This window comes from Lynx rufus, unplaced genomic scaffold (assembly GCF_022079265.1).
Source record: "Lynx rufus isolate CCGP_SWC_20201006 ecotype Redwood Valley unplaced genomic scaffold, mLynRuf1.p SCAF_7, whole genome shotgun sequence".
Taxonomy (NCBI): domain Eukaryota; kingdom Metazoa; phylum Chordata; class Mammalia; order Carnivora; family Felidae; genus Lynx; species Lynx rufus.
In genome coordinates, this window is record NW_025814889.1 from 22657919 (window position 1) to 22681841 (window position 23923).

Here is a 23923-nt window from a genome sequence, read left to right on the forward strand (position 1 = left end):
CACAATACTTAACGAACTGACAAGTTTATGAAGGTAGCTTTGCTCTCACACAAGGGATATTCTACCAAAAATACCAGTGGAATGAATGTCACAAGGTCTGTGTTACTTTAAGCAAACCAATTTCTCAAAAGGGAAAGCCATCATCTGTCACTAATTAGATGAAATTAAATGCACCCTGTATCTTCTTTGAATATTCACGAGGTGCTGTCAGTCAGATGCCTGACGTCTGAAACCAGAAGCAAAGCCAGAGTAACCTACATCCTGTGGATTCAGATACTCCCTTCTCCTTGCCTTCTTCAAAGAGAAGAGGAATAAATGTTTAGGTACAGGTTCTTCCTCCTTGAACTATGGCAAGAACAGTTCAATGCAGAGTCTTGCCTGAAGCAATGCAAAGCCAGCCCGAAGATAGGATTCCTCCAAGTAACCCGGTGGCCCAGGAGCTGGATAATCCCGGGTCCTCGTGATGTCAGGGACGCATTTTAGCCTCATTTGTGATTGGTTGTCCTTCTGTCTGGTAGAGATGGAGACTTACACTGGTCCTTATTGAATCTTTGGAGTTTATTTTTCATGAATGAAGTGTTTGAAAAATATCACCAGGTCTAAGGATTCATTCAAACTTCCAAAAACCACAGGTCTTAAAAAGTCTGCATTGCCCACTCCACTCGTGTAGTGCTAGTGAATACCTCCTCTCCCTCCCTGTCCATCCTCAGAGCTGAAGGGGTCTTAGAGACCACTGTGCTCATCATTGACGTTGTAGGAGAAACAGGCAGGAGACTTTCCAAAAGCCCCATGTCTTGAGCTACTCCAGCCACATGATGTTTTCACTATCAAACTGTCTCAATATGTTTTTTGTCTTTGTAATAAAGGCAGTGTGTCCCTAACTTCCCCAGTAAACACAAGTATCTACGAAGACAAAATACAAAAAGACATGATAGACGCCAACGGTAGGAAATGTCTTCCTTCCTTTTCCCGAGTCATTACCTTTTGAGTTCATGCTGCGATTTCACAGATCAAAAGCAGTTGGGAGTGGAGAACTTATTGTCACAGCTCCCTTAGGACCAGTCAAGGGACCATCTATCCATCACCGCTGACGCTATCTCTCTTGGAAGGTGAATTACAGGCCCCTGTTCAGGTAGCTGGGACATGAATGAACGGCTGTTCCTACCGGTTTGTACCTGTACAAAATGTGAGATGTCACTTCCAGAGCATGAATATGAAAGCTTCCCCTCAGGGAAGAGAAAGAAAATGCAAAGGAGGTGATTTCATACGCCGGGGTGTAGGCTTGTCCTGGAGAGTGAAGGTTCTTGGCCCCCACAGAAATGTGGAGTGCCTCACCCCAGATGGTGAGTCACTGTGTGAGGCAACTCAGAGCTGTGCAGGGAGCACCAGATCATGGGATCGCAGGTGAACTAGCCGTGTGTCTTTAGGAGAGCCTCTGCCTTGCTAAACCTCCATGCCCTTCGCTGGAACCTCTCAGTGGTTCTGTGCAGCTTTAATCAACATGGGTAGAAACTGGACAGTGAACTGGAAAATTCTCTATAAATAAGAGCAATACTGACTTCTTCCTGCAGGGCCACTGGATCTGGCCATTTGGATGTGGGTATCCTCATGCCTGACTTGGGGCTGTATTCTGGTCCCAGCCAGGACAGCATGCCCAGAAAGCAAGTTGTGAAATAGATTAAAAGCTACCTGGAGAACTCCCAGGCACATTTGCTGTGCTGGGCAGAACACGGTTGGAACATCGTTTGCAAGGAGTGATTATACTCTTGGGAGCACAGACCTGGGCGAGGCTGTGCTTTGCCTGACCTGCTGGGCCTGCCACACCTTTTTTTTTTTTCTTTTTTGCTTGTCAAGATCACTGAACCAGAATGGAAGGAAATCTGTAAATGTGTGGGACCTAAATAAGTTCCTTCCAACCAGAAAATTCTGTAATTCTAGAATTCTAAGTCTGGCAGCATTTCAGACATGGTATTTGAGTGTTGGGCATAAGAAGATTGGCAAGGGGCAGGAGACTTTGAAGGGCCTATTTCCTCTGCATGCTGAAAGCTCATTCAGCCTTTTGCATAACCTGTCACGAGTTCCTCCATCACTGGCTTCCTGTGTTTGAACTTGTCAGGCCTTTCCTGCCTCAGGGACTTTGCATATGCTCTTTCTCTACCCTGTGCCCTCTTTTCCCACATGTCTACCTGACTGGCTCCTCACCAACATCAGGGCTTTTACTCCAACACCATCAGCTCAGCGAGGCCCTTACCGGCCATTGTAATTAAAGTTGCAACACACACACACACACACACACACACACACACACACACACACATATAATTAAATACATAAAATACATATTTCTATATAAGACCACATACATCTATTTATACACATACATAAATCGTTGTTGTACCCTCATCCCCTAGAATGTAAATTCGATGAGAGCAAGCCCTCTGTTTCACTCACCGTTACATCCCCCGGCCACTGGAACTGTGCCTGGCACACAGTCAGTGCCAGAAAACTATCTGCTGAGTGAATGAAGTCAAAGGGTTAAAGGAAGCCATGTGCACCCCTAATGTTCTGCGGGTTATGAGGTGCTTGCACATACACTTTCTCCTTTGCCGTCATTTCCTGGGCCTCTGTAGGATGACAGCCCTGTGGGACAGGGAAGGCTGTTGTTAGCCTAGTTTGACGGTTGAGGAAGCTGAGGCTTAGAGGCATTAAGTGACGTGTGAGTGCAGATTTTGTGTTCCCCACCCCCCCTTGGATGTCTGTTGGTTGGCTTGAACCCCGTGTGTCCGAAGATGAGCTCCTGTCTTCTCATCTCAGATACGGCAGCTTCATTCATTCCTTACTCAGGTGGAAAGCCTCGGGTGCCATCTTGATTGCTGGCTCTCGCACTCCCCATTTGGACAACCAGAGAATGCTGTTAGTTCAGTACCAAAGGTTCCTTGACTCCAGCCGTAGTTCTTGACCTCATGGATGCCACACTGGTCCCAGCCACCACCACTCTTACCTGATCTGCTACCCTTGCCTCCTGCCAAGTCTCCGTACCCTGCCCACTTCTGGAGTCAGAGCACAGGTCTAGATTAATTCCTGGTCCACAGTTTTTGCTTCCATTAAATTGTATTAGTCTAATGCTTCTGCTCTTGCCCTGGGACTCCCCTTAGAACACTCTTCTACTCTCTTCTCCTTCCCCTTCTCCCTCTGCTAACTCCTATTCTCTTGGGCTTCATTCACACATTTCCTTCTAGGAGGAGGTGCTCTTCCCCAGGAGACTGCTCTGTGTCTATCATCCAGGGGCACCTGATTGCTTGGAGCACACGCACCTCTTAGAACTCAGCCAGCTGTGCCCACCCCATTGGGGTCCTCTGAAGCCTGGGGTCGGCAAGAAAGACTGGCATCCTTTACCCCCTCAGTGTCCGTCCCAGCACTCACACTCAGTGATTGTTGAAGTTGCTGGCCTTCCAATGTCATCTGAGTCCTTTAGGGGAAACAGCATCAGTTACTGGCTAATATGTGAAGAACTGTTTATTCCGAGGAATACTGTCATTTTCACAAAATTCTCTCTTAACATCCCTATTACAAACCTCCATTTTCTCAGTGCCTCTGTGAGGTTATGAAGAAAGATTAGAAATAGCTTTTTTCCCTGGTCCCTTGTAAACGGGGCTCCATTTTAGCCTGTTTCTTTACAGGTGCCGTTAAATGCATGTATCTTTGTGTCCATAAGTAAAATGCAGAGCATTCCAGGTGAACACCTCAGCTTCGGTCACGGTTTCCTTCTTGACTTGGTGAAAACTTGGACTTTTAGATCTAGACAGTAAAAGCATACCAAGTAAGAATGTAAGGTCAGAGCACGTCTATGAAGAAGCGCGGAAGGTCTGTATTGGCCAACTTCGAAAGGTTATCCGAGCAGATATTGAAGCCACAAGAGATAATGGATTGGAATGTGACAGACAGGAGGCCAGCTTCCCACACTGAAGTTCTCCAAGGATGTGAGGGAACTTCCTAGATGCTCGTAGGGCATTCACAGATGAGTAACTCAGAATTCAGAAGCATGGGAGATGTTGTGAGCTCAGACAGAACAATGAATTGAAGGGGTAATAGGAAACATGAACATACCCAGTCTTCCTTCTCCGTGAGCAGAGGACAAGGAGAGAAATAACAGCCTTCAAGGCCAGTGTTAGAAACGATATTTCTTCATGACCTTCTGTGTGCCCAGTTTTCATCTAAGGACTGAGAACACGAGAAAAATTGCCAGACATGGTCGTTCTCCCTCAGCAGCATGCAGCGGGGTGAGGATGGGGTCGATCTTAATACGTACAAAACATTGCAGCCCCTTTGCAGTGACTACCAACTCCATCAGTGTCTCCTCCATAAATCTAGATGTTTCCATAAGAAGTTAAATTTATGGGGAGTTTTTGGAGGAATGTTTTTAGTTCTACAGTTTTTTTCACCAGTAGGTTAACATCAGGCAGAAATAGGAAGTTCATTGCTCAGAGTCCTATTTGAAAAGCTTTACCACAAATTCAGATAATTTGAATTCCAGTGTTCTGTTGAACTCTTCTGAAAACAGTGTCTTTAATTACTTTGGGTTTTTTTTTTTTCCCCCTCATACCAGAGAATCAGGGCATGAGCAAACAAGGGCATCGCCTAGCTTTAAGCCTGTTCACTGTTCAGCTCTGGAAAATGCCTTTGTCACTGCCAAGACTAAAGGGTTTTAGTTCACTTAGATTTCTCCCAGAAAAGAAAAAAAAGAAGTGACTTTGTGAAGGAATGATGGTACTTTATTCACCCCTGTGTTCATAGCAGATTGTTCCATGCCTAGCACATATTAAGTGCTCAGAAACATTTGTTGGTGACTTGTTGACTGTGTTTCTGACTTTCTGGGGAGAGAGAGATGACGGGATGAGCAGGAACCAAACACAAAAATAGTCACAAAATATTAGAACTAGAAATGAATTGATTGGCCACCTGGTAAGCACTCCCAGAAGAACAGCCCTGGTTAATGTCATTGTAATTGACTCTCCTGCACCAGTGGGTTTCAGCGTTGGTAGCTGATTTGGAAGGTGAGCGCCTCCGACAGAGGCTGATCCCGTCAGCTCGCCTGACTGGTTTCCATCAGCTCCCTGACACTTCTGCATATTTAAAACCATATCCTTAGGGATTCATTATGGAGGAATTACCAGTCTCCTAGTTGTTGCCGCACCCACTTGTTTTTTAATAGCCATTAATTTACTTAGATGTACAATGATAAGGACTTAATTCAGGTTTAACGAGGCCTCAGTCAGCCTAAAGGCAAGTCTCTAGGCAAAAAATGGCGAAGGTGGAAATTTGAATCAAGAAGTTGTATAAATGGGGGCACCTGGGTGGCTCAGTCAGTTAAGGGTCCGACTTCAGCTCAGGTCATGATCTCACAGGTTGTGGGTTTGAGCCCCGCATCTGGCTCTGTGCTGACCGCTCAGAGCCTAGAGCCTGCTTTGGATTCTGTGTCTCCCTCTCTCCCTCAAATGCAGACTCTTTCCTTCCCTGAACTTCACTGAAGACAAGAGCAGACTGTACCCAGTCAGGGTTTTGCTTCATCACAGGCAGACACGGGTTTGCAGGGAAAGCTGGTTGTAGCAGAGGGAATTTAAATACTGGGATCAGCACTTTCCCTGGATTGGACTTGAATTTTTTATTAATATTACGCTTGGGTCCCAAGAAGATGCATTCAGCCAAGCTGACTTTACGGCACTAAATGACTAGTTAACCGTACATCCTAATCACATAAATATGGTTTATGGAATGATACAAAATGGTTTATGAAATCACTTTTAAACCATCTTTTCAACAGTAATTATACCAGTTCTGTAATACCTTAAACCAAGCAATATTGGCAAGAATTAGCTTAAGCATTTTTAATATTCTGACGATTATCACACAAAATTGCCACTGCAATTAAATGACAGGGTCATATTTAATTTCTTTTCTTCCACTGCATTTCTCTTTTTTCCTTTTCACATTAAAACATCCTTCATAACATTTCATCATGGGAGAAGGCTGCATAAGTTTCCAGTTGCTGTAATTTAGTTAAACCATAAAATTGTTTCCAGATTACCAACCATGAAATGGAAAGACAATCTTATTTATGAATTTATAAATCAGATAATCTCCCTCAAATGAATCCTGAAACCAGAAACACTTTGATGATTAAATAGGAGGGAAAAAGTTTTCTCATTACCATGTGTCAAAAGAATTGTATTTTTGTAAAGCGGGTTTGGCCGAGGCAGCGGGACACGCATGTGCAAATCGGTCCGTGTGATGCCTCGGTCGTGTACCCTCCCCGCTGTTTCCTGGACAGTGGGAGAGAATTGCTCCCTCTTGGCCATCAGGCTCGAGTGTTCCGAACTCTCAAGGCTCTGACAGATCATGTCTCCTTCCTGGTGGCCCCACCAGTGAAATAGCCTGGAGGAGGCCACTCAGGGAGTATTCACGACCATCCTCACAGATCAAAAGGGAGAACTAAGTGTGTCTGTGCCAGGACTGGGTATGAGGCTGGGCTCCACGGTACCCAAACTCTTACCCCAGGCAGTTTTGCGATTTTGACTTAATCGCATCATGTCTCCGTGAGGAAAGAAGAATGGAGTGCTGGTTAGGTATTGTCTTTCTCTGTATCCTAAAACCCTTGTCAGGGGGGAGCCCAGTGAGAAGCCAAGTACCCACTGAGCCAAGGAAAAAGCCAAAGGTGTGTAAGAAGGAAGCCCCATGGACACCCATGTGGAGAAGACCCAACCTGTGCTGTAACATTCTGCACTTCTACCCGTGATGATGACTGAGCAGTGTTCTGAACCTGGAATGATTCAGGTGCTTTGCTTGCTGTTTTGTGCTGCTGCCCTCCTTTGTTAAACTGGGTAATGAAAGTGGTGACTAGAGAGCAATGATCAGAGGGAACACTGATTGGGCCCTAATCAGGTTGGGTGATGTTAGAATCTCTTATGCTATTTCCGCCTGTCAGATTCTCCTTTATTCCCTACAGTCATAGACTTAGCCGTTTCTCCTCTTTCTTTTTTTTTTAAATATTTATTTATTTTTGATAGAGAGAGAGACAGAACGTGAGTGGGAGAGGGGCAGAGAGAGAGGGAGGCACAGAATCCAAAGCAGGCTCCAGGCTCTAAACTGTCAGCACAGAGCCCGATGTAGGGCTCGAACTCACAAAGCGCGAGATCACAGCCTGGACACTTCACCAACTGAGCACCACGGGGCCCCTTTTTCTTCTCTTTCTTAACTTTGTTGTCGTCGTGTCTGGATAGGTTGTCACTGCGCCTTCCTATCCCACATTCCAGCTTCATGGACTGTTTTAAGCCACTCCCTAACCAAAGCTGCCTAGACTCTAAAAATGTCATCCCACTTAAAAAAGAGAGAGGGAGGAAGGAAGGAAGGGAGGGAGGGAGGGAGGAAGGAAGGAAAGAAGGAAGGAAGGAAGGAATCCTTTGCATTTTCCTAGAATTGAATAAGCTAGTACATCTCAAGGTGGTTCTGAATGCACCTGCACCCTTAGGGCCATGAGCTTGACTCCAGCATTACCGTGGGAAGAATGGAGGCACTGGACGACTTCCATCCAGTGCTCAGCAGGGCTGCTGGGAGTCATTCATTTCCCACGAGCCCATTTGACTAAGGCTGTGTCTCCCACATGAAGGCAGCATGATCGACCACCACCCATATTTTCTTTGCGATATAGGTCTGATAAGCTTGGGATTTCCGTTGGATATTTACTAACCTGTTTTCTTGACTGAAATTTCTTACTAACTTCTCTCTTTGGCACATGTTCTGTCTTATGGCAGAGACAAGGCCAAGAGCACAGGTGTAAGACTCAAAATGTTCTGCAGCTTTGATGTTTGGTCTTCACTACTCTGCCTGGAAATACCTGGAAAGCCCTTCCATGGAATTTCGGCTCAGACTATTTGAGATTTCTCCTCTCCATACCATTAGAACAAAGAGATCATATTATTAATACATCAGTTGGGTTTTTTTTTTTTCCTTATCGTGTTCAGAACCAGTAACTATTCAGACTGTATGACTCACATCCAAGAAACTCGGTCTTGGGACAGAACGATCCATTTTTTTTTTTTTTTAATTTTTTTTTTTTCAACTTTTATTTATTTTTGGGACAGAGAGAGACAGAGCATGAACGGGGGAGGGGCAGAGAGAGAGGGAGACACAGCATCGGAAACAGGCTCCAGGCTCTGAGCCATCAGCCCAGAGCCCGACGCGGGGCTCGAACTCACGGACCGCGAGATCGTGACCTGGCTGAAGTCGGACGCTCAACCGACTGCGCCACCCAGGCGCCCCCAGAACGATCCATTTTAAGCAAGAAAATGCATGAAATTGTGAAGTCAGAAACTCGTAATTGGGAAATTAACTTCAGTGATTCATAACGTGCTAAAGGTTATACTCCCAAGGCAAAATGCAAGACCTAAAGGCTGTGTCTAGACAAAATGACCCTTAAAAATCCTCTTGATTGCCATGAACTTTGAGATTCAGATACATCATCTCTCAATTAGTCCAACTTAACCTATTATTTTTTTCTAGAGGAGGAACAGACCACAGTGATTTTTTCCGTTGGGTACCAGATAAAGAAGTTGGCTTGTGTTTAAAAGCCACGATGTACACATATACCATTTGTAGTACAGGAATCACTGTTGCTAACACTACAGAGGTCTGTGGGGCGGAGACCCACAGTGAAGAGTGGGTTCACTTCTCTGTCTCAAGTTGACATCTGCTGATGGGACATGTTGGCAGGCGAGGTGCCCACACTATTCAAACTGTTCTCAACTCTCTTCCCTGTATTGTTTTAAGCTACCACATAAGGGTAATTGAATTCACATTTGTGCTGCCCATTACTCAGTAGAGGTTACTTTGTTGTGGTGACGTGCGTATAATGTATTGAAAACAATGCTAATCGTTCTGTAAAACTGCCATTGTCCGAGGTACAGAAATGTGAGCCTGTTTCAAAGGCCCGATGAATTGTGATGGAGCATGAAAGGGCCCCGAACACTAACGTGCGGTGTCTGTGTAGGGGACATAACTGTGTAGGGGATTCTTCATTTGTGTCTTAAGATGACCGAAGCTGTTAGGGATATTTGTCTTCCTACTTGATCCTGTAAAAGGCCCCGGGTTAAGGTTCCTATGACATTACATTGAGCATCCCCTACCCCCAAGTGAAGAGATTGATCCCAATCATGTTTTTCCTTAAAAGACATTCACGTGTGTTGCTTTTGGGCTATGAAGCAAGTATCACTCCACTCTCCACAAACATCTCTGTCATTGACACCAAAATCAGGCAGCAGCCTCCCAGCTGACGAGGACGGCTTGGAAGTCTGTGCCACTAGGCCACAGCTGGCCTGGGACACCGCTGGTGCCAGAGAGAAAATAGCGAAAGCTGGGCAGAAAGCCTCAAAAACACGACGCGCACACAGAATCATTTCCGAAGGAGGCGCTGTTCGATTTTCCAGAAGGCCCGTTTCTCATCTGACCGGTGTTTTCTCAGTGAGATCACTGAGTTAATATTAACCTCTGATCATCGACTCTTGAACTCAGCAGGGCTTTGTCGGCTCTGCAACATTCCCCGAGCCAGGATGGGGTGAACTTTGCCAGCCTCCTAGGTGGTACGTTTTATAACCCTCAGGTGATCATTCACCCAGACAAACCAGTCTGAAAGCCAATATAGCTTTAACAAACCATTCTCTTGTTTTCCAGAGAGAGGATGCAAGCCATGGAGAAACAGATTGCCAGTTTAACTGGTCTTGTTCAGTCTGCGCTTTTTAAAGGGCCCATTACGAGTAATAGCAAAGATGCGTCTAGGTAAAAAGAAGAAAGCAAACCAATTACAGATAATTCGATCTGTTTCTCTTTAATCATTAAGATCATTCCTTCATTCAAATCCGTTTCCTTGTAATCATCTCAAGGCTGAAAATATGCACATCTCTATGAATCGTGGTTTGTGTGTGTGTTTGTTTGTTTTTCCTTCCAGTAATTCTTGGTCCAAGGTAACACTTTGGCCCAAGGAGGGTAGGTGGGTTTCCCAGAGTGCATGTGGCTTCATGGACCACTGTGCAGTGCCTGCCAGCGCCATCCACACGTCTCCACATCCACCTCATCCGACAGTCGTGAGCGTGCCTCAGCCGCATTCCACCGGCAGTGTCAGACGCATACCTGGGAAGCCTCTTCCGTCCCGGCCGATAGTGACGCTGATGCTAAAACACATTGCTTAATACCATCACTAGCTGCTGCTGATTGCTTAGAATAGTCAATGGAAGGGGGGGAGAAAAAGGGCATTTGGGAAACTGTATAGCTGACTCTCTTTTTCTTTTATTCAGCGAGAAAATGATGAAATCCACAGCCAATAAGAGCCACACAGATGGTGCAGGTAAGTGTCCCTCAGAGCCTCTGCAGGCTGCCTTTGGTGAGCTCTGGCTTGTTTCGGAGCATTTAACCTGTCCCTAAGTCGCCTAATTGGTGTGATTTCAGAGGCTTTCTGGATGACGCCTGACCCACCACACCTTCCCTGCGTAACGCTGAAATTCCAGATGAGTCATTCATTCAGGGGAGGGGAGATGGCCTAAGCCCTTCAGTCCTCTCCCTTCCGTCTTCATTCATTCATTCATTCTTCTTTCATTTACATGCGTATATAGCCATACATCCCACAAATATATATGTGCCTGGCACTGGGCAAAGACAGTGGGCATAATTTAGACAGGGCTGCCTGTCTGAATTCCTAAGCCGGGGGGAGAAACAGATACAGGACGAGTAATTCTGAGTGGTAAGAAGAAGCGCAGGGTGAGGATCTCATCCACAGAGCTAGCCTAGACTAAGACATTTCCCTGAGGAAGTGACATAAGCTGAGGCCCAAAGGATGAATGGGACTGAGGTGAGTGAGTGGGGAGAGGAAGAGCCATTGAGGGGAGGGGAGGCATGAGCAAATGCCGTGGTAAGGAATTTAGACATTACTCTTAGTGCAAAAAGTGAAGCCACTGGAAGGTTCTGCGATGAGTAAGGACCTCAGCCCAGCTGCAGAATGGGAACGGGCAAGAAGGGAGCCAGTGACAGAGGTGGGAAGAGAAGGTGTGCTTGGACCAAGGCCAGCTTTTTAAATGCCAGCATCCCCCCAAAAGCAGCTCCAATTATATGCCCAGTGGAGTCCCCTACTATCCAGGTATATTTAATGTGCGTCTTCTGCCGCAGGCTCAAAGCGGGCCTCCTCTCAAGAGTAAGAGATCTTCCCTTGTGTTGGATTAGAAATAGAAATCATGACCAGGGACATGTTTGGCTAGTGAGTTACACAGGAAGCATGTGGCAGGTTGGGTGAAACCCCTAATTTGGGGAAGCCACAGAGTGTCATGCAGCATGGTAGAATGGACAGACCTTGGGACTTCAGCTGAGTCCACTGTTAGACCTGGTTCCGCCCTAGCTGACTACAGGCAGTTGAGCTGTAAAGCCAGGAGGGTTGGGCGTCCAGCATTTCCAATCCTCATGGGATTTGTTGGTTTACTCAGAAATCAATCAGGGGCCTTGGCTTCAGCCAGAGAATTATTTAGCGGAAATTGCTAAACCTGTCTTCAGAACGGTTGCCAGTTTGTTTGAGAGATATTCATTCCTTCCTTTATTTTCTCACCAATTATGAATGTAAAGGGGGAAAAAAGGAATCTAGTGAACTCATAGAAACAGAGAGCGGAATGGTGGTCACCAGGGGCTGAAGGTTGGGGGAAGCGGGGAGGTGTTGGTCAAGAGTACAGACTTCCGTTTAGAAGATGAACACGTTCTGGGGATCTGATGCCCAGCATTGTGATTACAGATCACAGTACTCAACTGTACCCTTGAAAGTTGCCAAGAGAATAGATGTTAAATGTTCTTGCCGCAAAAAAGAAATGGTAATCATGTGACATGATGGGCGTGTTAGCTAACACTGTGGTAGTAATCATATTGTAATATATAAGTATATCAAATCAACACATCCTAAAGGTACACAATGTTGTGTGTCGATCAAGTCTCAGTGAAGCTGGGGAGAACAAAGTTTGCCTACCGAACACTGCAACCTTCCATTCCTCTGGATTCGATTCTAGAAATGATGAGTACCCGACACCATTGTTCTAATCAATGCGTACGTGCTCTTTTACATTGTCCCTTTACCCCTTTTCACTTTTGGTGACATCATCATGCTCATCATGGGAAACACTTAGTGAGTGTTTCTTCTATGCCCCACACCGTTCTGAGTGCTTTTCATGCGTGAACTCATTAGCTCCTGACACATCTACGCAGGATAGGCACAGTTGTCATTCCCATGCTCCAGATGGGAAGACTGAGTGTATGGCCCCACATGTGACCCACAGCCACACGGTCCCACCTGTCGTTTTACCTCATCCTTTTGTGTGAAGGTGCCCCAATCTCTTTAGAGGTATGTAGGCTGTTTCATTTCTTAGTGTTGAAAATTTTTGTCCCTGTCTCTTTTAGAACCAGGGGAGAGGAACAGGTGTAACTTCCTTGAGATGTGTTTCCCAAAGTGGAATCAATAAGTCCAGAGGGACAAGCTTTAGTAGCATTGGCAACATGCTGCCAGCTTTCTCCTCTGAAAGGCTGAGCCAGCCCATGACGCCATTGGCAACTGCACGCGCGTTGTTCCCCGAGTCTCTGCTGGGTTTGGTCTCTCTTGTTCTAATGCGTCAGGGCTAGATGTGGTCCACGGGGCTCTCGTGGCCATAGCAGCCTTGTACGGGGGTGCAAAGTATATTAATTCTTCCAGAATCCTAGGAAGTAAGTTACGAGACAAAAAAGGATAATCCCTCTTCTGTAGACAAGTCCAGGGAATTATAGAGAAGTCAAGGAGCTCATTTGGCCAAGGGTAAATAAAAAACGGAAACCCAGGGGCGCCTGGGTGGCTCAGTCGGTTAAGCGTCCGACTTCGGCTCAGGTCATGATCTCACAGTCCATGAGTTCAAGCCCCGCATGGGGCTCTGTGCTGACAGCTCAGAGCCTGGAGCCCGATTCAGATTCTGTGTCTCCCTCTCTCTCTGCCCCTCCCCTGTTCATGCTCTGTCTCTGTCTCAAAAATAAATAAACGTAAAAAAAAAAAAAAAAAAAAACCAAAAAACGGAAACCCAGATTTCCCGTTACTTTAGGAATATTTGGTTTACTGTGGATAGAAGAGAACAGAAGGAGCCTCCCATTTCAAGGACATACCAGATGTTTTATATTGTATGTTATATCACTGAACACATCTAATCCTCTAAGGAAGATGTGAGCCACACTGCTCGCTAGTAGACGTCATGGCCGGTCTTGCCAGTTCCCAAACCTGTGTTCTTTCTGTCACAACAGGATACATTAAAATCACTTCATCTTTGCATTAATAAGGTTCACATTACAAAGTACTTGACTGAAGTGAATGACCTAAGGGCAGGCTGGGTAGGAGAAAGGTGGGGGTGGGCGTTGCCTGGAAAGGGCGAAGTGCACGGAAAGGAGTGAGGTCTGCAGACTGCACCCTGATTCTCCGGACCAGTCCGGGCCTGTTGGGAGCAGAGTACGAGCACCTCCCGTGTGGGCGTGGCGAGCACACATCCTGTGCACGTCTCGTCTGAAAGGGGACTCATTTAACATTCAGGTTCCCACCCGCCAATCACAGGTCCATCCGTAGATTTCAGGGCACCTGCTCCCCCAGCCTTTCCACTTGCTGACCCTCCAAGTGAGGAGGGGGGGCTGGCAGAGACTCCTGCCCCCTCTTCTCAGAGAAATAATAATCACAGCTAACTGCAGTGGGGGTTCTGTCTGCGCCAAACACTGGCATAAGCAGTTCACCTGCGTTGGTTCCATTATCCTACACAATTTACCCATTTGTCCATTTTACAGATGAGGAAACTGAGAGAGAAAGAGGTCATGTTCCCTACCTGAGGTCACACACCTAGGAAGTAGATACTGAGAGTGATTTCCAGGGTTGTGGTTTAAATCATTGGGAGGATAATAGTGCCACTGGCTAAAATTAGACCTACAGAGACAGAGGTCTAGAGAAGATGAAGAGAAATAATGAATTTGACCTGCTTGTGGAAAAGTCCGGAAGCGATGGGAAGGTATTGGTACGTCCATCTGAAGATAACTGGATGCTGGAGACAAAGATGTGGGAGACATTTGCAGGTGGAAATATATCCAGGGAGAGGAGAAGCAGTCCCAGGAAAACATACCAGGATTTAAAGGGTTGGCTGAGGAAAAAATCAGAAAAGACAGTGACCAATATGGAGCAGCAGAAAGGTAAGGAGAAAGGGGATAGGAACAGTTAAAACTGACTGAAAAAGAAGTAAATGAGTGACAAAGCCCAGCATCACGCCAAGGAGATCTCGTGTCAGCCCAGCATCTGTTGGGGTGACCCCTGACCGGTGGCCATTTCAGTGAACGATGGAGTTAGAAGCCAGATTTAGCGGATTAGGTTAGAGGTGAAGAAATTTTACAAATGAGTGGAGATTCCATAAAGACATTTGGTGGTGAGAGGTACTTTTTAAAACCAGCGTTCAGCATTCAACTCTCACAGATGGTATGTGGTCTCTGGCTTTTCCTCCGTGCAGGGGGTCGTGAGTGCTGTGGTGTCCTCACGGTGTGTAAGGGGAAGCGGGGGAGGTAGAAGGAAGGGGTGCCTTCCCAGACTGAAGAATAGCGGAGCAGTTCTGAATGCCGCACGCGAGGTAGCTAGCTGGCACCGTATCGTTTTCGCTGGAGAAATACCTCGATGGTGTGGGCAAGAGTTGGACGCTCAACGGACTGAGCCACCCAGGTGCCCCTGGGAGAATATTCTTTGGAACACTTTGCTCTTCTGGGGGAACAGACAAAAGTTGGTCAGAGCCTCGACCGGTGATGATAGGAGTTAGCTCGTACAAAGACCAGCTCTTTGTCTGCTTTGCTGGGGTTCCTTTGGAAATCCCTATGATGCTTTCTGTTCTGTGATCCTGACTTCCGCAAGGGGGCCACGAGAGGGCTGGGAAAGTGGTCCTCTAGGGGTGAGGAACTTGGTGTGCCGTCAGCTCTCACTGGCATTGCTGAGACCAAGCAAGAGGACAGCTGTGCCCTCCCTCACTCACTGGCACGCCCTCTAGACCCTGGAGCAGCCCCGCTGGGGCTTTCAGGGCTGTGTGTGCTGGGGAGGGAAGGGATCCCTTGGTTGCTGAGCCCAGATGGAAAGAGAGGCCCCTGTGCTGCGTCCACTTCAGACTGTGCAGAGGCACAACAGGATTCTGTCCTCGAAGGCCTGCCCAGCCTATCGCCAACCTTCCACGTTGTCCCTTGCAGAAAAGAGAGCTAACCAGAAGATGGTGTGCGCGTGCGTGTGTGTATATGTGCGTGTGTAATGTGAATTCAGAGTCTACTCTGGAGGCCTATTCCAGAGAATTGCACTGTCCTATAAATACAACAGCACTTTCTTTTGATTCCCGTACCTTGCTGATCCTGTCAGTGGTACTTGGGATCCTTTTTGAGGCATTTTCTAAAGCACACTTTGTCGAATCAGGCCCTTCCCGGATGGACTTATGAAATCCATGAGGCTTGTTTAAGTTGGACCCACAGAGACCAAGTTTATGGCAGCTAGAAAACTATTTAGGAAGAGTTTCTTTCTGCTGCCTTTTTTTATTCTTCTCCTAGAGAATTTTGTACCATACCTGATTTTCTCACTGAAGGAGATGTGAGCAGGAGTCCTGCTTCTTTTGGTCTGAAAACCTTGAAGAGGTCCATGAGAGTATCCTGTTCCTTTTACTTTTCCCTTGGTGACTGGCTGAATCTGCCCCGAACTAAGTGCCTGTTCTCAGGATACATCTGCCTGCAGGAAGTAGTCATATAAGCACTGTGTTAGGTCCCAGAATTGAAAAACTTATTTTTCTGGGGGCACCTGGGTGGTTCAGTCAGTTAAGCATCCGACTTTGGCTCAGGTCATGATCTCATGGTTCATGGGTTCAAGCCCCGTGTCGGGCTCTGTGCTGACAGCTCAGAGCCTGGAGCCTGCTTCCGATTCTGTGTCTCCCTCTCTCTCTGCCCCTCCCCCGCTCATGCTCTGTCTCTCTCTGTCTCTCAAAAATGAATAAATGTTTAAAAAAAGCTTAAAAATTTATATTTTTGTTGTAAAAATCCACACACTCACTATGCAGATTTAAAACTACAAAAAGTAGTAATATAAAAAATACATAACTCATGGAATACTACTAGCTGGAGAGAATGTTAACACTTTGTTATATATACAGCTAATCTTTGCTCTGTGCAAACCTGTGTATTTAAAGAAGATAGATAGACAGACAGACAGACAAAAGATAGACAGACAGCTAGCTAGCTTCCTTAATGTGGCATTATGTTATACCTACTGTCCTATGATCTGCCTTCTAGGATGTGACATTTACAGACCACATACTATAACAATGCATGAATGTTTCATAATTTTAAACCCAATTCCTTTTTTTCCCCATTTAGAGGACCAACCTAACTTAAAAAATTTTTGTTCATAATGAAGGACTTACCAGTAATCTGTATTGGGATGGGATTTAGACTTTCCTTTCTGGGATGCTTAGGTTCTTGGCTACTCTTTTCTCCTAGGAACACTCCATGTTTCTGGGGGAAAGACTGTCAGCGCACTGGAGTCCTCAGGGCCACCCAGCCAGCCCCTGCCTGCCGGCACCTCGGCCATGCACATGAGCCTGCTTGACATGAGGCGGAGTGTGGCCGAACTCAAGCTCCAGCTCCAACAGATACGACAGCTTCAGGTACTGAATGAGTTCCTTGTGGACAACGTCTTCTGTCCTAGTTCCCCAGAATCCGCTTTCTCCTCCCTGTTCACCTCCAACAACCCTAGCCACTCAGCACCTTCCCGGGGCTCTCTCTACCCTTCCCTCCTAAGGGCTAACTGAAGACATAAAGAGTAGCACCCTAAAGGCACGGTTTCCTCTCTTGAACACGTCATCTTGGTCTAGAGCCTTTCATCACAACTCGAGTCAATCTATAACCACTTCTTGAAGCTATGCATGCTTTTACACATGAAAAAATCATTAAACATCTGTTTTTTGGAGGAGGGCTAGAAAGAGGAGCCTGTGGAGCATTGTAATAGCCAGTTAAGACTTACTGCTTGCAGGGTTTCGGCTCCTGGCTTCTCTTCAACGAGTATGCACAAAGCTAAGCTTTTTTTTTGCAAGCGACTATGGTGTCTTTAGAAATACGAGTTTAGACTAGAAGATGAATTCGTAAGGAAAAGAAGCCCTCGTGGAAGATTTGTTGAGGAAAACATTTGCATTTTATTTGGATTGTGTGTTCCGTAATATTTTCCTTCCCTTTTTCCATTGTTCGGGAATGTATGAACCGCCTGGGAATCAGCAGAGAGGGAAAACGACCCTTTGTGTCACTAATCTTGGTGAATGGGTCCCATCGATCCATTGAAGCAGAATAGCGTATCTGGTGGTTCCGAGTATCAGGGGCTGGGGTGGGCATTTCTTTATGAGATCGCTTTGTGAGATCTCTGTGAGATGGTTCACGTGTCTGCCTCATGCCCCTACCTTGGTGGTGGGTTAATCACCGCAGGTATAGTGCTGGCTTAGTACCCAGGCATCTTCCCTGACTTCAAGAAGCTCGTTTAAACCTTGGTAGAAGTCAACCCACTGGGAAACCTTGAGCAGCCACAGGGAGCATGGCATCGTCAGTAGCCAGGGGGACGGAACTTCCTGGGCTGGTAAGGGAGTTGCAACGTGGAAAGGGCTTCAACGCCCCAGATTGTGTCTCTCTTCAGCTCACTCGTGGCCTGAGCCCTACATTTTTCACCACCTAATTAAAGCTAAAGTGGCGACTTCCTCTCGCCCTCTATCTACGAGGAACAAACAGAAAGGCAGCTGACTTGAGAGCCCTGCCCGGGGGCCCCACCTTGGACCGTGAGGGCCGTCAGAACAGACCACACTGCTCAGTGCTCGGGTCTCCAGAGGCTACTCTGTCTCCCAGGCAATGTCCCAGATACTTTAGACATCCCAGGCGAAGTCATTTCAGTGCTCTTCTGAGTCACGTCATCCGTGACGTTCCTCATCCTCTGCGTCAACTTCGCCTCACTTTGCAATTTTAAATACACTTTGTGGTGGTGGAGTGCATGGTTTGGGCTGAGGGTGTGTGCCAGGTGACAAAGTCCACTGCCTACAGTGTCCAGGCAGTAACTTAACAAGTGAAATGGAGGAGGGACAACGGCAAGTTGGCCCTTCTCAAGGTCAGGCACCACTCAGCTCCAGCCAGCTCTTAACCTGACAGAATTAGAGTCCAGTGTTCTCTCTGGAAACACAGGTTTCGTATGATTTATTCGTATTCATTCTAAAAGTGTTGGAAAGTAATTAAAAACCAATTATTTAGTACCCTGCAGGTCGAATGACAAATGTGCAGGCCAGAATGGGTCTGCTGTGTCCCAGGTTAATCTTACCTGGGATTTGGGGAGGGTAAAGCCCCTTCTCACGCTGCTTCTGCCTGTGAGCGCCACCTTCTGGCCATTTGGAAATGATCACTCCTTCCTAGACCCTCAGGGCAAAAAAATTCCTAAATATTGTTTGTATGGTGGTACCTACTGTTTTCCAAAGTGAGCATTTGTTGGTATGGGGGAGGAGGGGGAATTGCTTTAGCATAAGTACCTCGGAAGTGTGGCACCTTTGATATGGAGGCTGATGCGTGTGGCTGTAGCATCACCCCGGTGACGGTGACGGCTGGCATTGTTTGGTTTCCTGGCTGGCTGTGGGGGTCGGGGTAGTTGCCCACAACCCGCCACTCCTTGCAGACCTTGAACTGTGGCTGCTGAGTTTTGGAATCATAGCTCCTCAAACAATGCAACTCTTCGGTCAAGGTCTGGGAATGCTATCTTAACCATGCGAGTTCCTTTATTGCCCCAGAATTGCTCAGCTTTTCTGGCTTCGGGGGGTATAAAGAACAAGCAGCCGACATGCTCTTGAGCTTTGAAGTTTGTGCAGTTCTAAGGAGCAGACGCATAGGGAAGGCTAAACACTTTGTTACCTAACCTGACGGCTGTTGTTTCTACCAAATCTTTGTGTTTCCTGTGTCCCTATCAGCTTTCTTCCCTGTCAAGCCTCTGTCTTTTCAGTCAGGGGAGTCTCTTTAAGACAAAAACAGCTTAGAATAATTAAGCTATCTCAGCACCAATTCTCCTTTGGCATATGTATTATACACTAAAAAAGAAGTGTAACCCCAAAGTGATTATAAGTCCAATAATGGAACTATCATTAGAGATATACGAAACTCTGCAGAAGAGTCTCGAAAGAACAAAAATTAAATTAGAAATTCAAATGTTCTTTGAACTGTGTTATAAAATAGTGAAACTGAATGAAATCTTTTGTGCTTGGCAGCCGGCTCCAGTAATTAGATAATTAAATCACTGGAAAATCCTAGACGGTAGAGCATATCCTATTTGAGCGTTTTATTTTCAGAATTGATGGATTATTCTCAGGAATAGAAATTTGATGAGGACACAGTGGGATGGGTAGATTTAAGTAGGGCAAAAAGAATGTCAAGGGAGGCAAAAGGAGCCTAAGCAGAAGATGAAGAAAACCACTAAAGCTCTATTCATATAATTCTCTGCTCTCCAATTTCACATGAATTATCGGTCTAAGAGAATGGTTCTTAATCCTGGCTGCTTACTAGAATCACCTGAGGCCTTTAACAAAAACATTAATACCCTAAGGACCACTGCTAGAGTCTGACTTCATTGATGTGAACCAGGGGCCAGGCACTGGTGACTCTAGAATGCTCCAGGGTACGAACTATTGCTCTTGGGTATTATGAATGCTCAGTCCATTGAGATGCTTCTTGGAAATGTTGTGATCTCAGTCAGCTATCACAAGAGTGAAGCAGAAACACATGGGGTACCCACCACCCTGTATGTGTGAAAAACACCCAATGACTTCAAAGCCCTGGCTTCTAACAATGCACCTCATTCCCAGTGGCTAATAGAACGTGTTCTCTACTTAGTTACAATTGATACAAGAGCCATAGGAACTTTCCAAGGTAATAGTCGGGTCAGCAATTAGCTGCCAATAATAGAAACAGATAGATGGCCTTATACCTAACAAATGTTCCCTTCAAAAGACTATCTTTATCCATTACCTCTTCTGGTGTGATTTAGAAAAAGCTTACTTTTCCTAAGTGATGAGCTACATCTTTCTTCAAAAATGCCACAGTACTTGGATTTTCCCAAGGCAATCCCATATCCACTGAAGTGACTGCAATTCTGTCCCTCTCTGTGGGCTGAGGAGAGAGGGAAGCTTCTGGAAGATATGGTACAAGTTCTGTAAGGGCCAGATGGGACTTGGCCTAAAGAGAGAATGAATACGTCTTACTTGTCTAATTCTCACAGTTTTTTTTTCCCCCCTTGGTTCCTATTTCCTTTTTCTGCCTCCTGATAAGTTTCTAAAAAATGGGCTGGTTCTGAACGTAGTGTTCCCTTTTTAAGACTACTGAGAATTTACTGTGCTCTCGTAAGAGAGGAAGGAGGTAAAATACCAACACAAAAAAGAAACATGGCAGTACACAGAGACCTTGTATTTGAAATGATATAATTCAATAGTGTTATCTTAAGGTGGCTTTTTAAATAAGATAGTGCCTCATAGAAATGTGCGAGAGTCTCATTTATCGTCCAAAAAATGATCATGGGAATGTATATCCCTGAGAAAAGCACACTACAGTTTGGTCCATGTGAGCAGATCTATTTTTACCCATTGGGCAGAAATAATAAATGGAAATAGTTCAGGGTTTGATGAGTAGGCTGCCAGGCAATGCACCAAGCCCTAGGTAGACTGTCACATGGAGGCTGTCTAAGGTGGGGAGTCATCTCCCAGGTAACATGTGGTTGTCACCAGGCATCTTATATGTCGTTCCCTACAGCCTGGGGAACTTAATTAACCAGGTAGCCAGGAGTCATTCTGGAGTCTGGCTATCATCATGAAACTTCCTGATTTGTGGTACAACCACTGTTCAGTGTCACCGCTGAACAGGAAGTCAGTTCCACTATATGACAGTGTGGGCTAGACTGATAGTCCTAGGTTTTGCCTAAGAAATCAAGGTTGAGTATGTGAGGCACATTGTCCAATTAGAAGTGGGTGAAATTAGTTTCAGGTAGTTTCCTAGTTTCTTGATGTTGATAGGGACAGCTTATTTGGTTTAATTAAATATTTAATGGCCAAGAACATTATTCCTAAGGCATAGCATTTACAATACATTTATGTTTCTTTTTTTTTTAATTTTTTAATGTTTATTTCTGAGACAGAGACAGAGCATGAGTGGGGGAGGGGCAGACAGAGAGGGAGACAGAGGGAGGGAGACAGAGAATCAGAAGCAGGCTCCAGGCTCTGGGCTGTCAGCACAGAGCCCGACGCGGGGCTCAAACTCACAAACCATGAGATCATGACCTGAGCCAAAGTCAGTCACTCAACCGACTGAGCCACCCAGGCGCCCCAACAATAAATTTATGCTTCCAGAATGAGGGGTAACTGTAACTGTACTTGCCTTCCCACTGTTGACAACTAGAAAACTGGAGGAAAAAAAAGTGAAACAACTGTTTCCAGGCATTACATTACAACAGATTGTAATCCTTAGGAGTATGAAAGCAAAGAAGTGAAATTCAGCTTTCTGCCTGGGGCACTTTTCAGATCATGATGTGGAAAGCAATAACCCAAGCAGAGCACTGACAGTGTAATTGAGGAGATAAGATGAAAATTTAGAGAGCTGAAACAGCTAGAATTTGTGGAGTTGAGTACCAAATAAGAGAAAGCTCTGCAGAGAAAAGACTATATAAATCTGTGCTCTGTTATTGAATAATAAGCCACGTATGTGTAGTGTGAAAGACCACCTAGCCAGGCAAAAACAAAGTAGGAAGCTCTAAGATTAAAAATCCCCAGAGCTCATACAGGGCTGGGAGATGTTCATACTTTGACAAGCAAGACTAAAGAGGCTTCATTGGTCACCTGGGGCATTCAATAGAGATCAGAGGAGAACCATGTTCCAGTTTTAGGACTAAACTAGTCCCAGAGTAAAGGCTACCCTAGATTCACCCTAACAAAGCTTAAAAGCAAGCCTCTAAAGAACAAAAATGATCCACAAGTAACTGAACCATCTGCCAGAGCAACTCCATCTGTAAAGGAAAACAAAATTCAAAACTGCCTGCCTAGCACTCAATCAAAAATTACTAGACATGTGATCCATAACCTTAAGAAAATTCAGTTGATAGAAATCAACCACTAATGGCAGGAATAACAAGAACAGCAGCATGGACCTTAAAACAGCTATAATAATTATTCTCAAGGATTTAAAGAAAAACATGAACACAATGAGACAAGAAACAAAATTCTTTTAAAAATCTAAGTGTAACTTTCAAGGGCTGAAAAACACAATATCTGTGAATGGACTTAACAGAAGATTTATTAGTGTAAAAACAAAATATTAGTCAACTTGAAAACATAGCAATAGAAACTGTTCAAACTGAAGTATAGAGAGAAAAAGACTGAAGAAAATGAACCAAAACTTAATGATTTTGTGAAACGATATTAAGTGGTCCAGGGAAAAGAGAAAAATATTAGAAGAAATAATGGCTAGAATTTTTCTAAATGCATCCAGAGGGGGAAAAAAGACACCGTACATAATAGGGGAATATAAATAAGAATGAACACCTACTTCTCATTAGAGACACAACCTAAGTCTGGAACGATGAAATGACATCTTTGCAGTATTGGAAAAAAAAAAAAATCCTTCATCAGATAGAGGACACTTCCCAAGTGGTTTTATGAAGCCAGCTGGCATTACCCTACAAGCAAAACCAGTCAAAGATATTTTAAGAAAAGAAAATATAAACCAGTATCCCTCATGAAAGTGTATGTAACAAATCCAAAACAAAATATTAGCAACTGAATCCAGCAGTATATAAAGAGAATATTATCCTGGTTTTCATCCCAAGAATGCAAGATTGTTTTAACATGAGAAAAAATCAATGTATTTGACCTTATTTATGAAATAAAGGAGAAAACCCATATCATTTCAATAAATACAGAAAAACCATGTGATAAAATTCAATGCTGATGATAAAAACATTCAGCACTCTAGTACAAGGACACTTCCTTAACTTGGTAAAGGACGTCTGAAAAACCTACAGAAAACATAGTTGATGGTGAAACACTACACATTTCCCATAAAATCGGAAACAAGAGCCAAGAAGGCTGTTCTCACTTACTATTGAGTACTGCACTTAAGATCCTAACCAGTGCAATAAGGCTAGAAAAAGAAAGAAAAGGCATACATAGAGGAAAATAAATTGGCTTTACTCACAAATGACATGATTGTATATATATAGAATCAGAAAGACTACAAAAATTGCTACCAGAAATGAGTAAATTAAAGCAAAATCACCAGAATCAAGTCAATATGTAAACATATAAAAATGTTAGTATATACAATATAAATCCATGCAAATTGATTTATCCACGCAATGGAATACCACTCAGCATAAACAAAAATGAACTATTAAAACACTCAACAACACCCAGAAAGGGTGAAGGGAAGAAGGGAAGAAGCCACACCCAGAAGATTACATACTGCGTCTGCAGAACAGAAAAACTAACCTATAGGGACAGAAAACAGATTGGTGGTTTCTCTGGGCTGGGGTTTGGGTGACTGATTGCAAAAGGTCATGAAGGCGTTTTCTAGCGTGATAAAAAATGCTGTCTTTTCAGTGGTGGTTACATTGGTGTATACATTTGTCAAAATTCACTGACCTGTGCACTTAAAATGGGTATATTTTATTGCTTGCAACCTATAATAGAGGGTTTTTTTAAGTTAATTGAAAGGTAGGTATCATTGTAATGATTTGAACTGCTAACGAGTAATTTATTTGAAGCATTTAGAGAGAGATGCTGATCTACATCCTGCC

The 23923-nt window shown here is 44.9% G+C and overlaps 1 protein-coding gene across 7 annotated transcripts in view; it reads left to right on the forward strand.

Annotated features, from left to right (window-relative positions):
• The window catches only part of KIAA1217 (KIAA1217 ortholog), a 302681-nt gene that overhangs the window by 245106 nt on the left and 33652 nt on the right, over window positions 1-23923 (forward strand). For 4 of the 7 annotated variants that reach the window (XM_047066478.1, XM_047066477.1, XM_047066482.1 and 1 more), the window contains 2 exons: window positions 10344-10393; window positions 16576-16742. In XM_047066478.1, coding sequence (XP_046922434.1) covers window positions 10344-10393; window positions 16576-16742 — 217 coding nt within the window. Of the gene's footprint in view, window positions 1-9723; window positions 9829-10343; window positions 10394-16575; window positions 16743-23923 lie in introns of all 7 variants that reach the window. The other 3 variants (XM_047066476.1, XM_047066479.1, XM_047066480.1) reach the window with 1 other exon arrangement.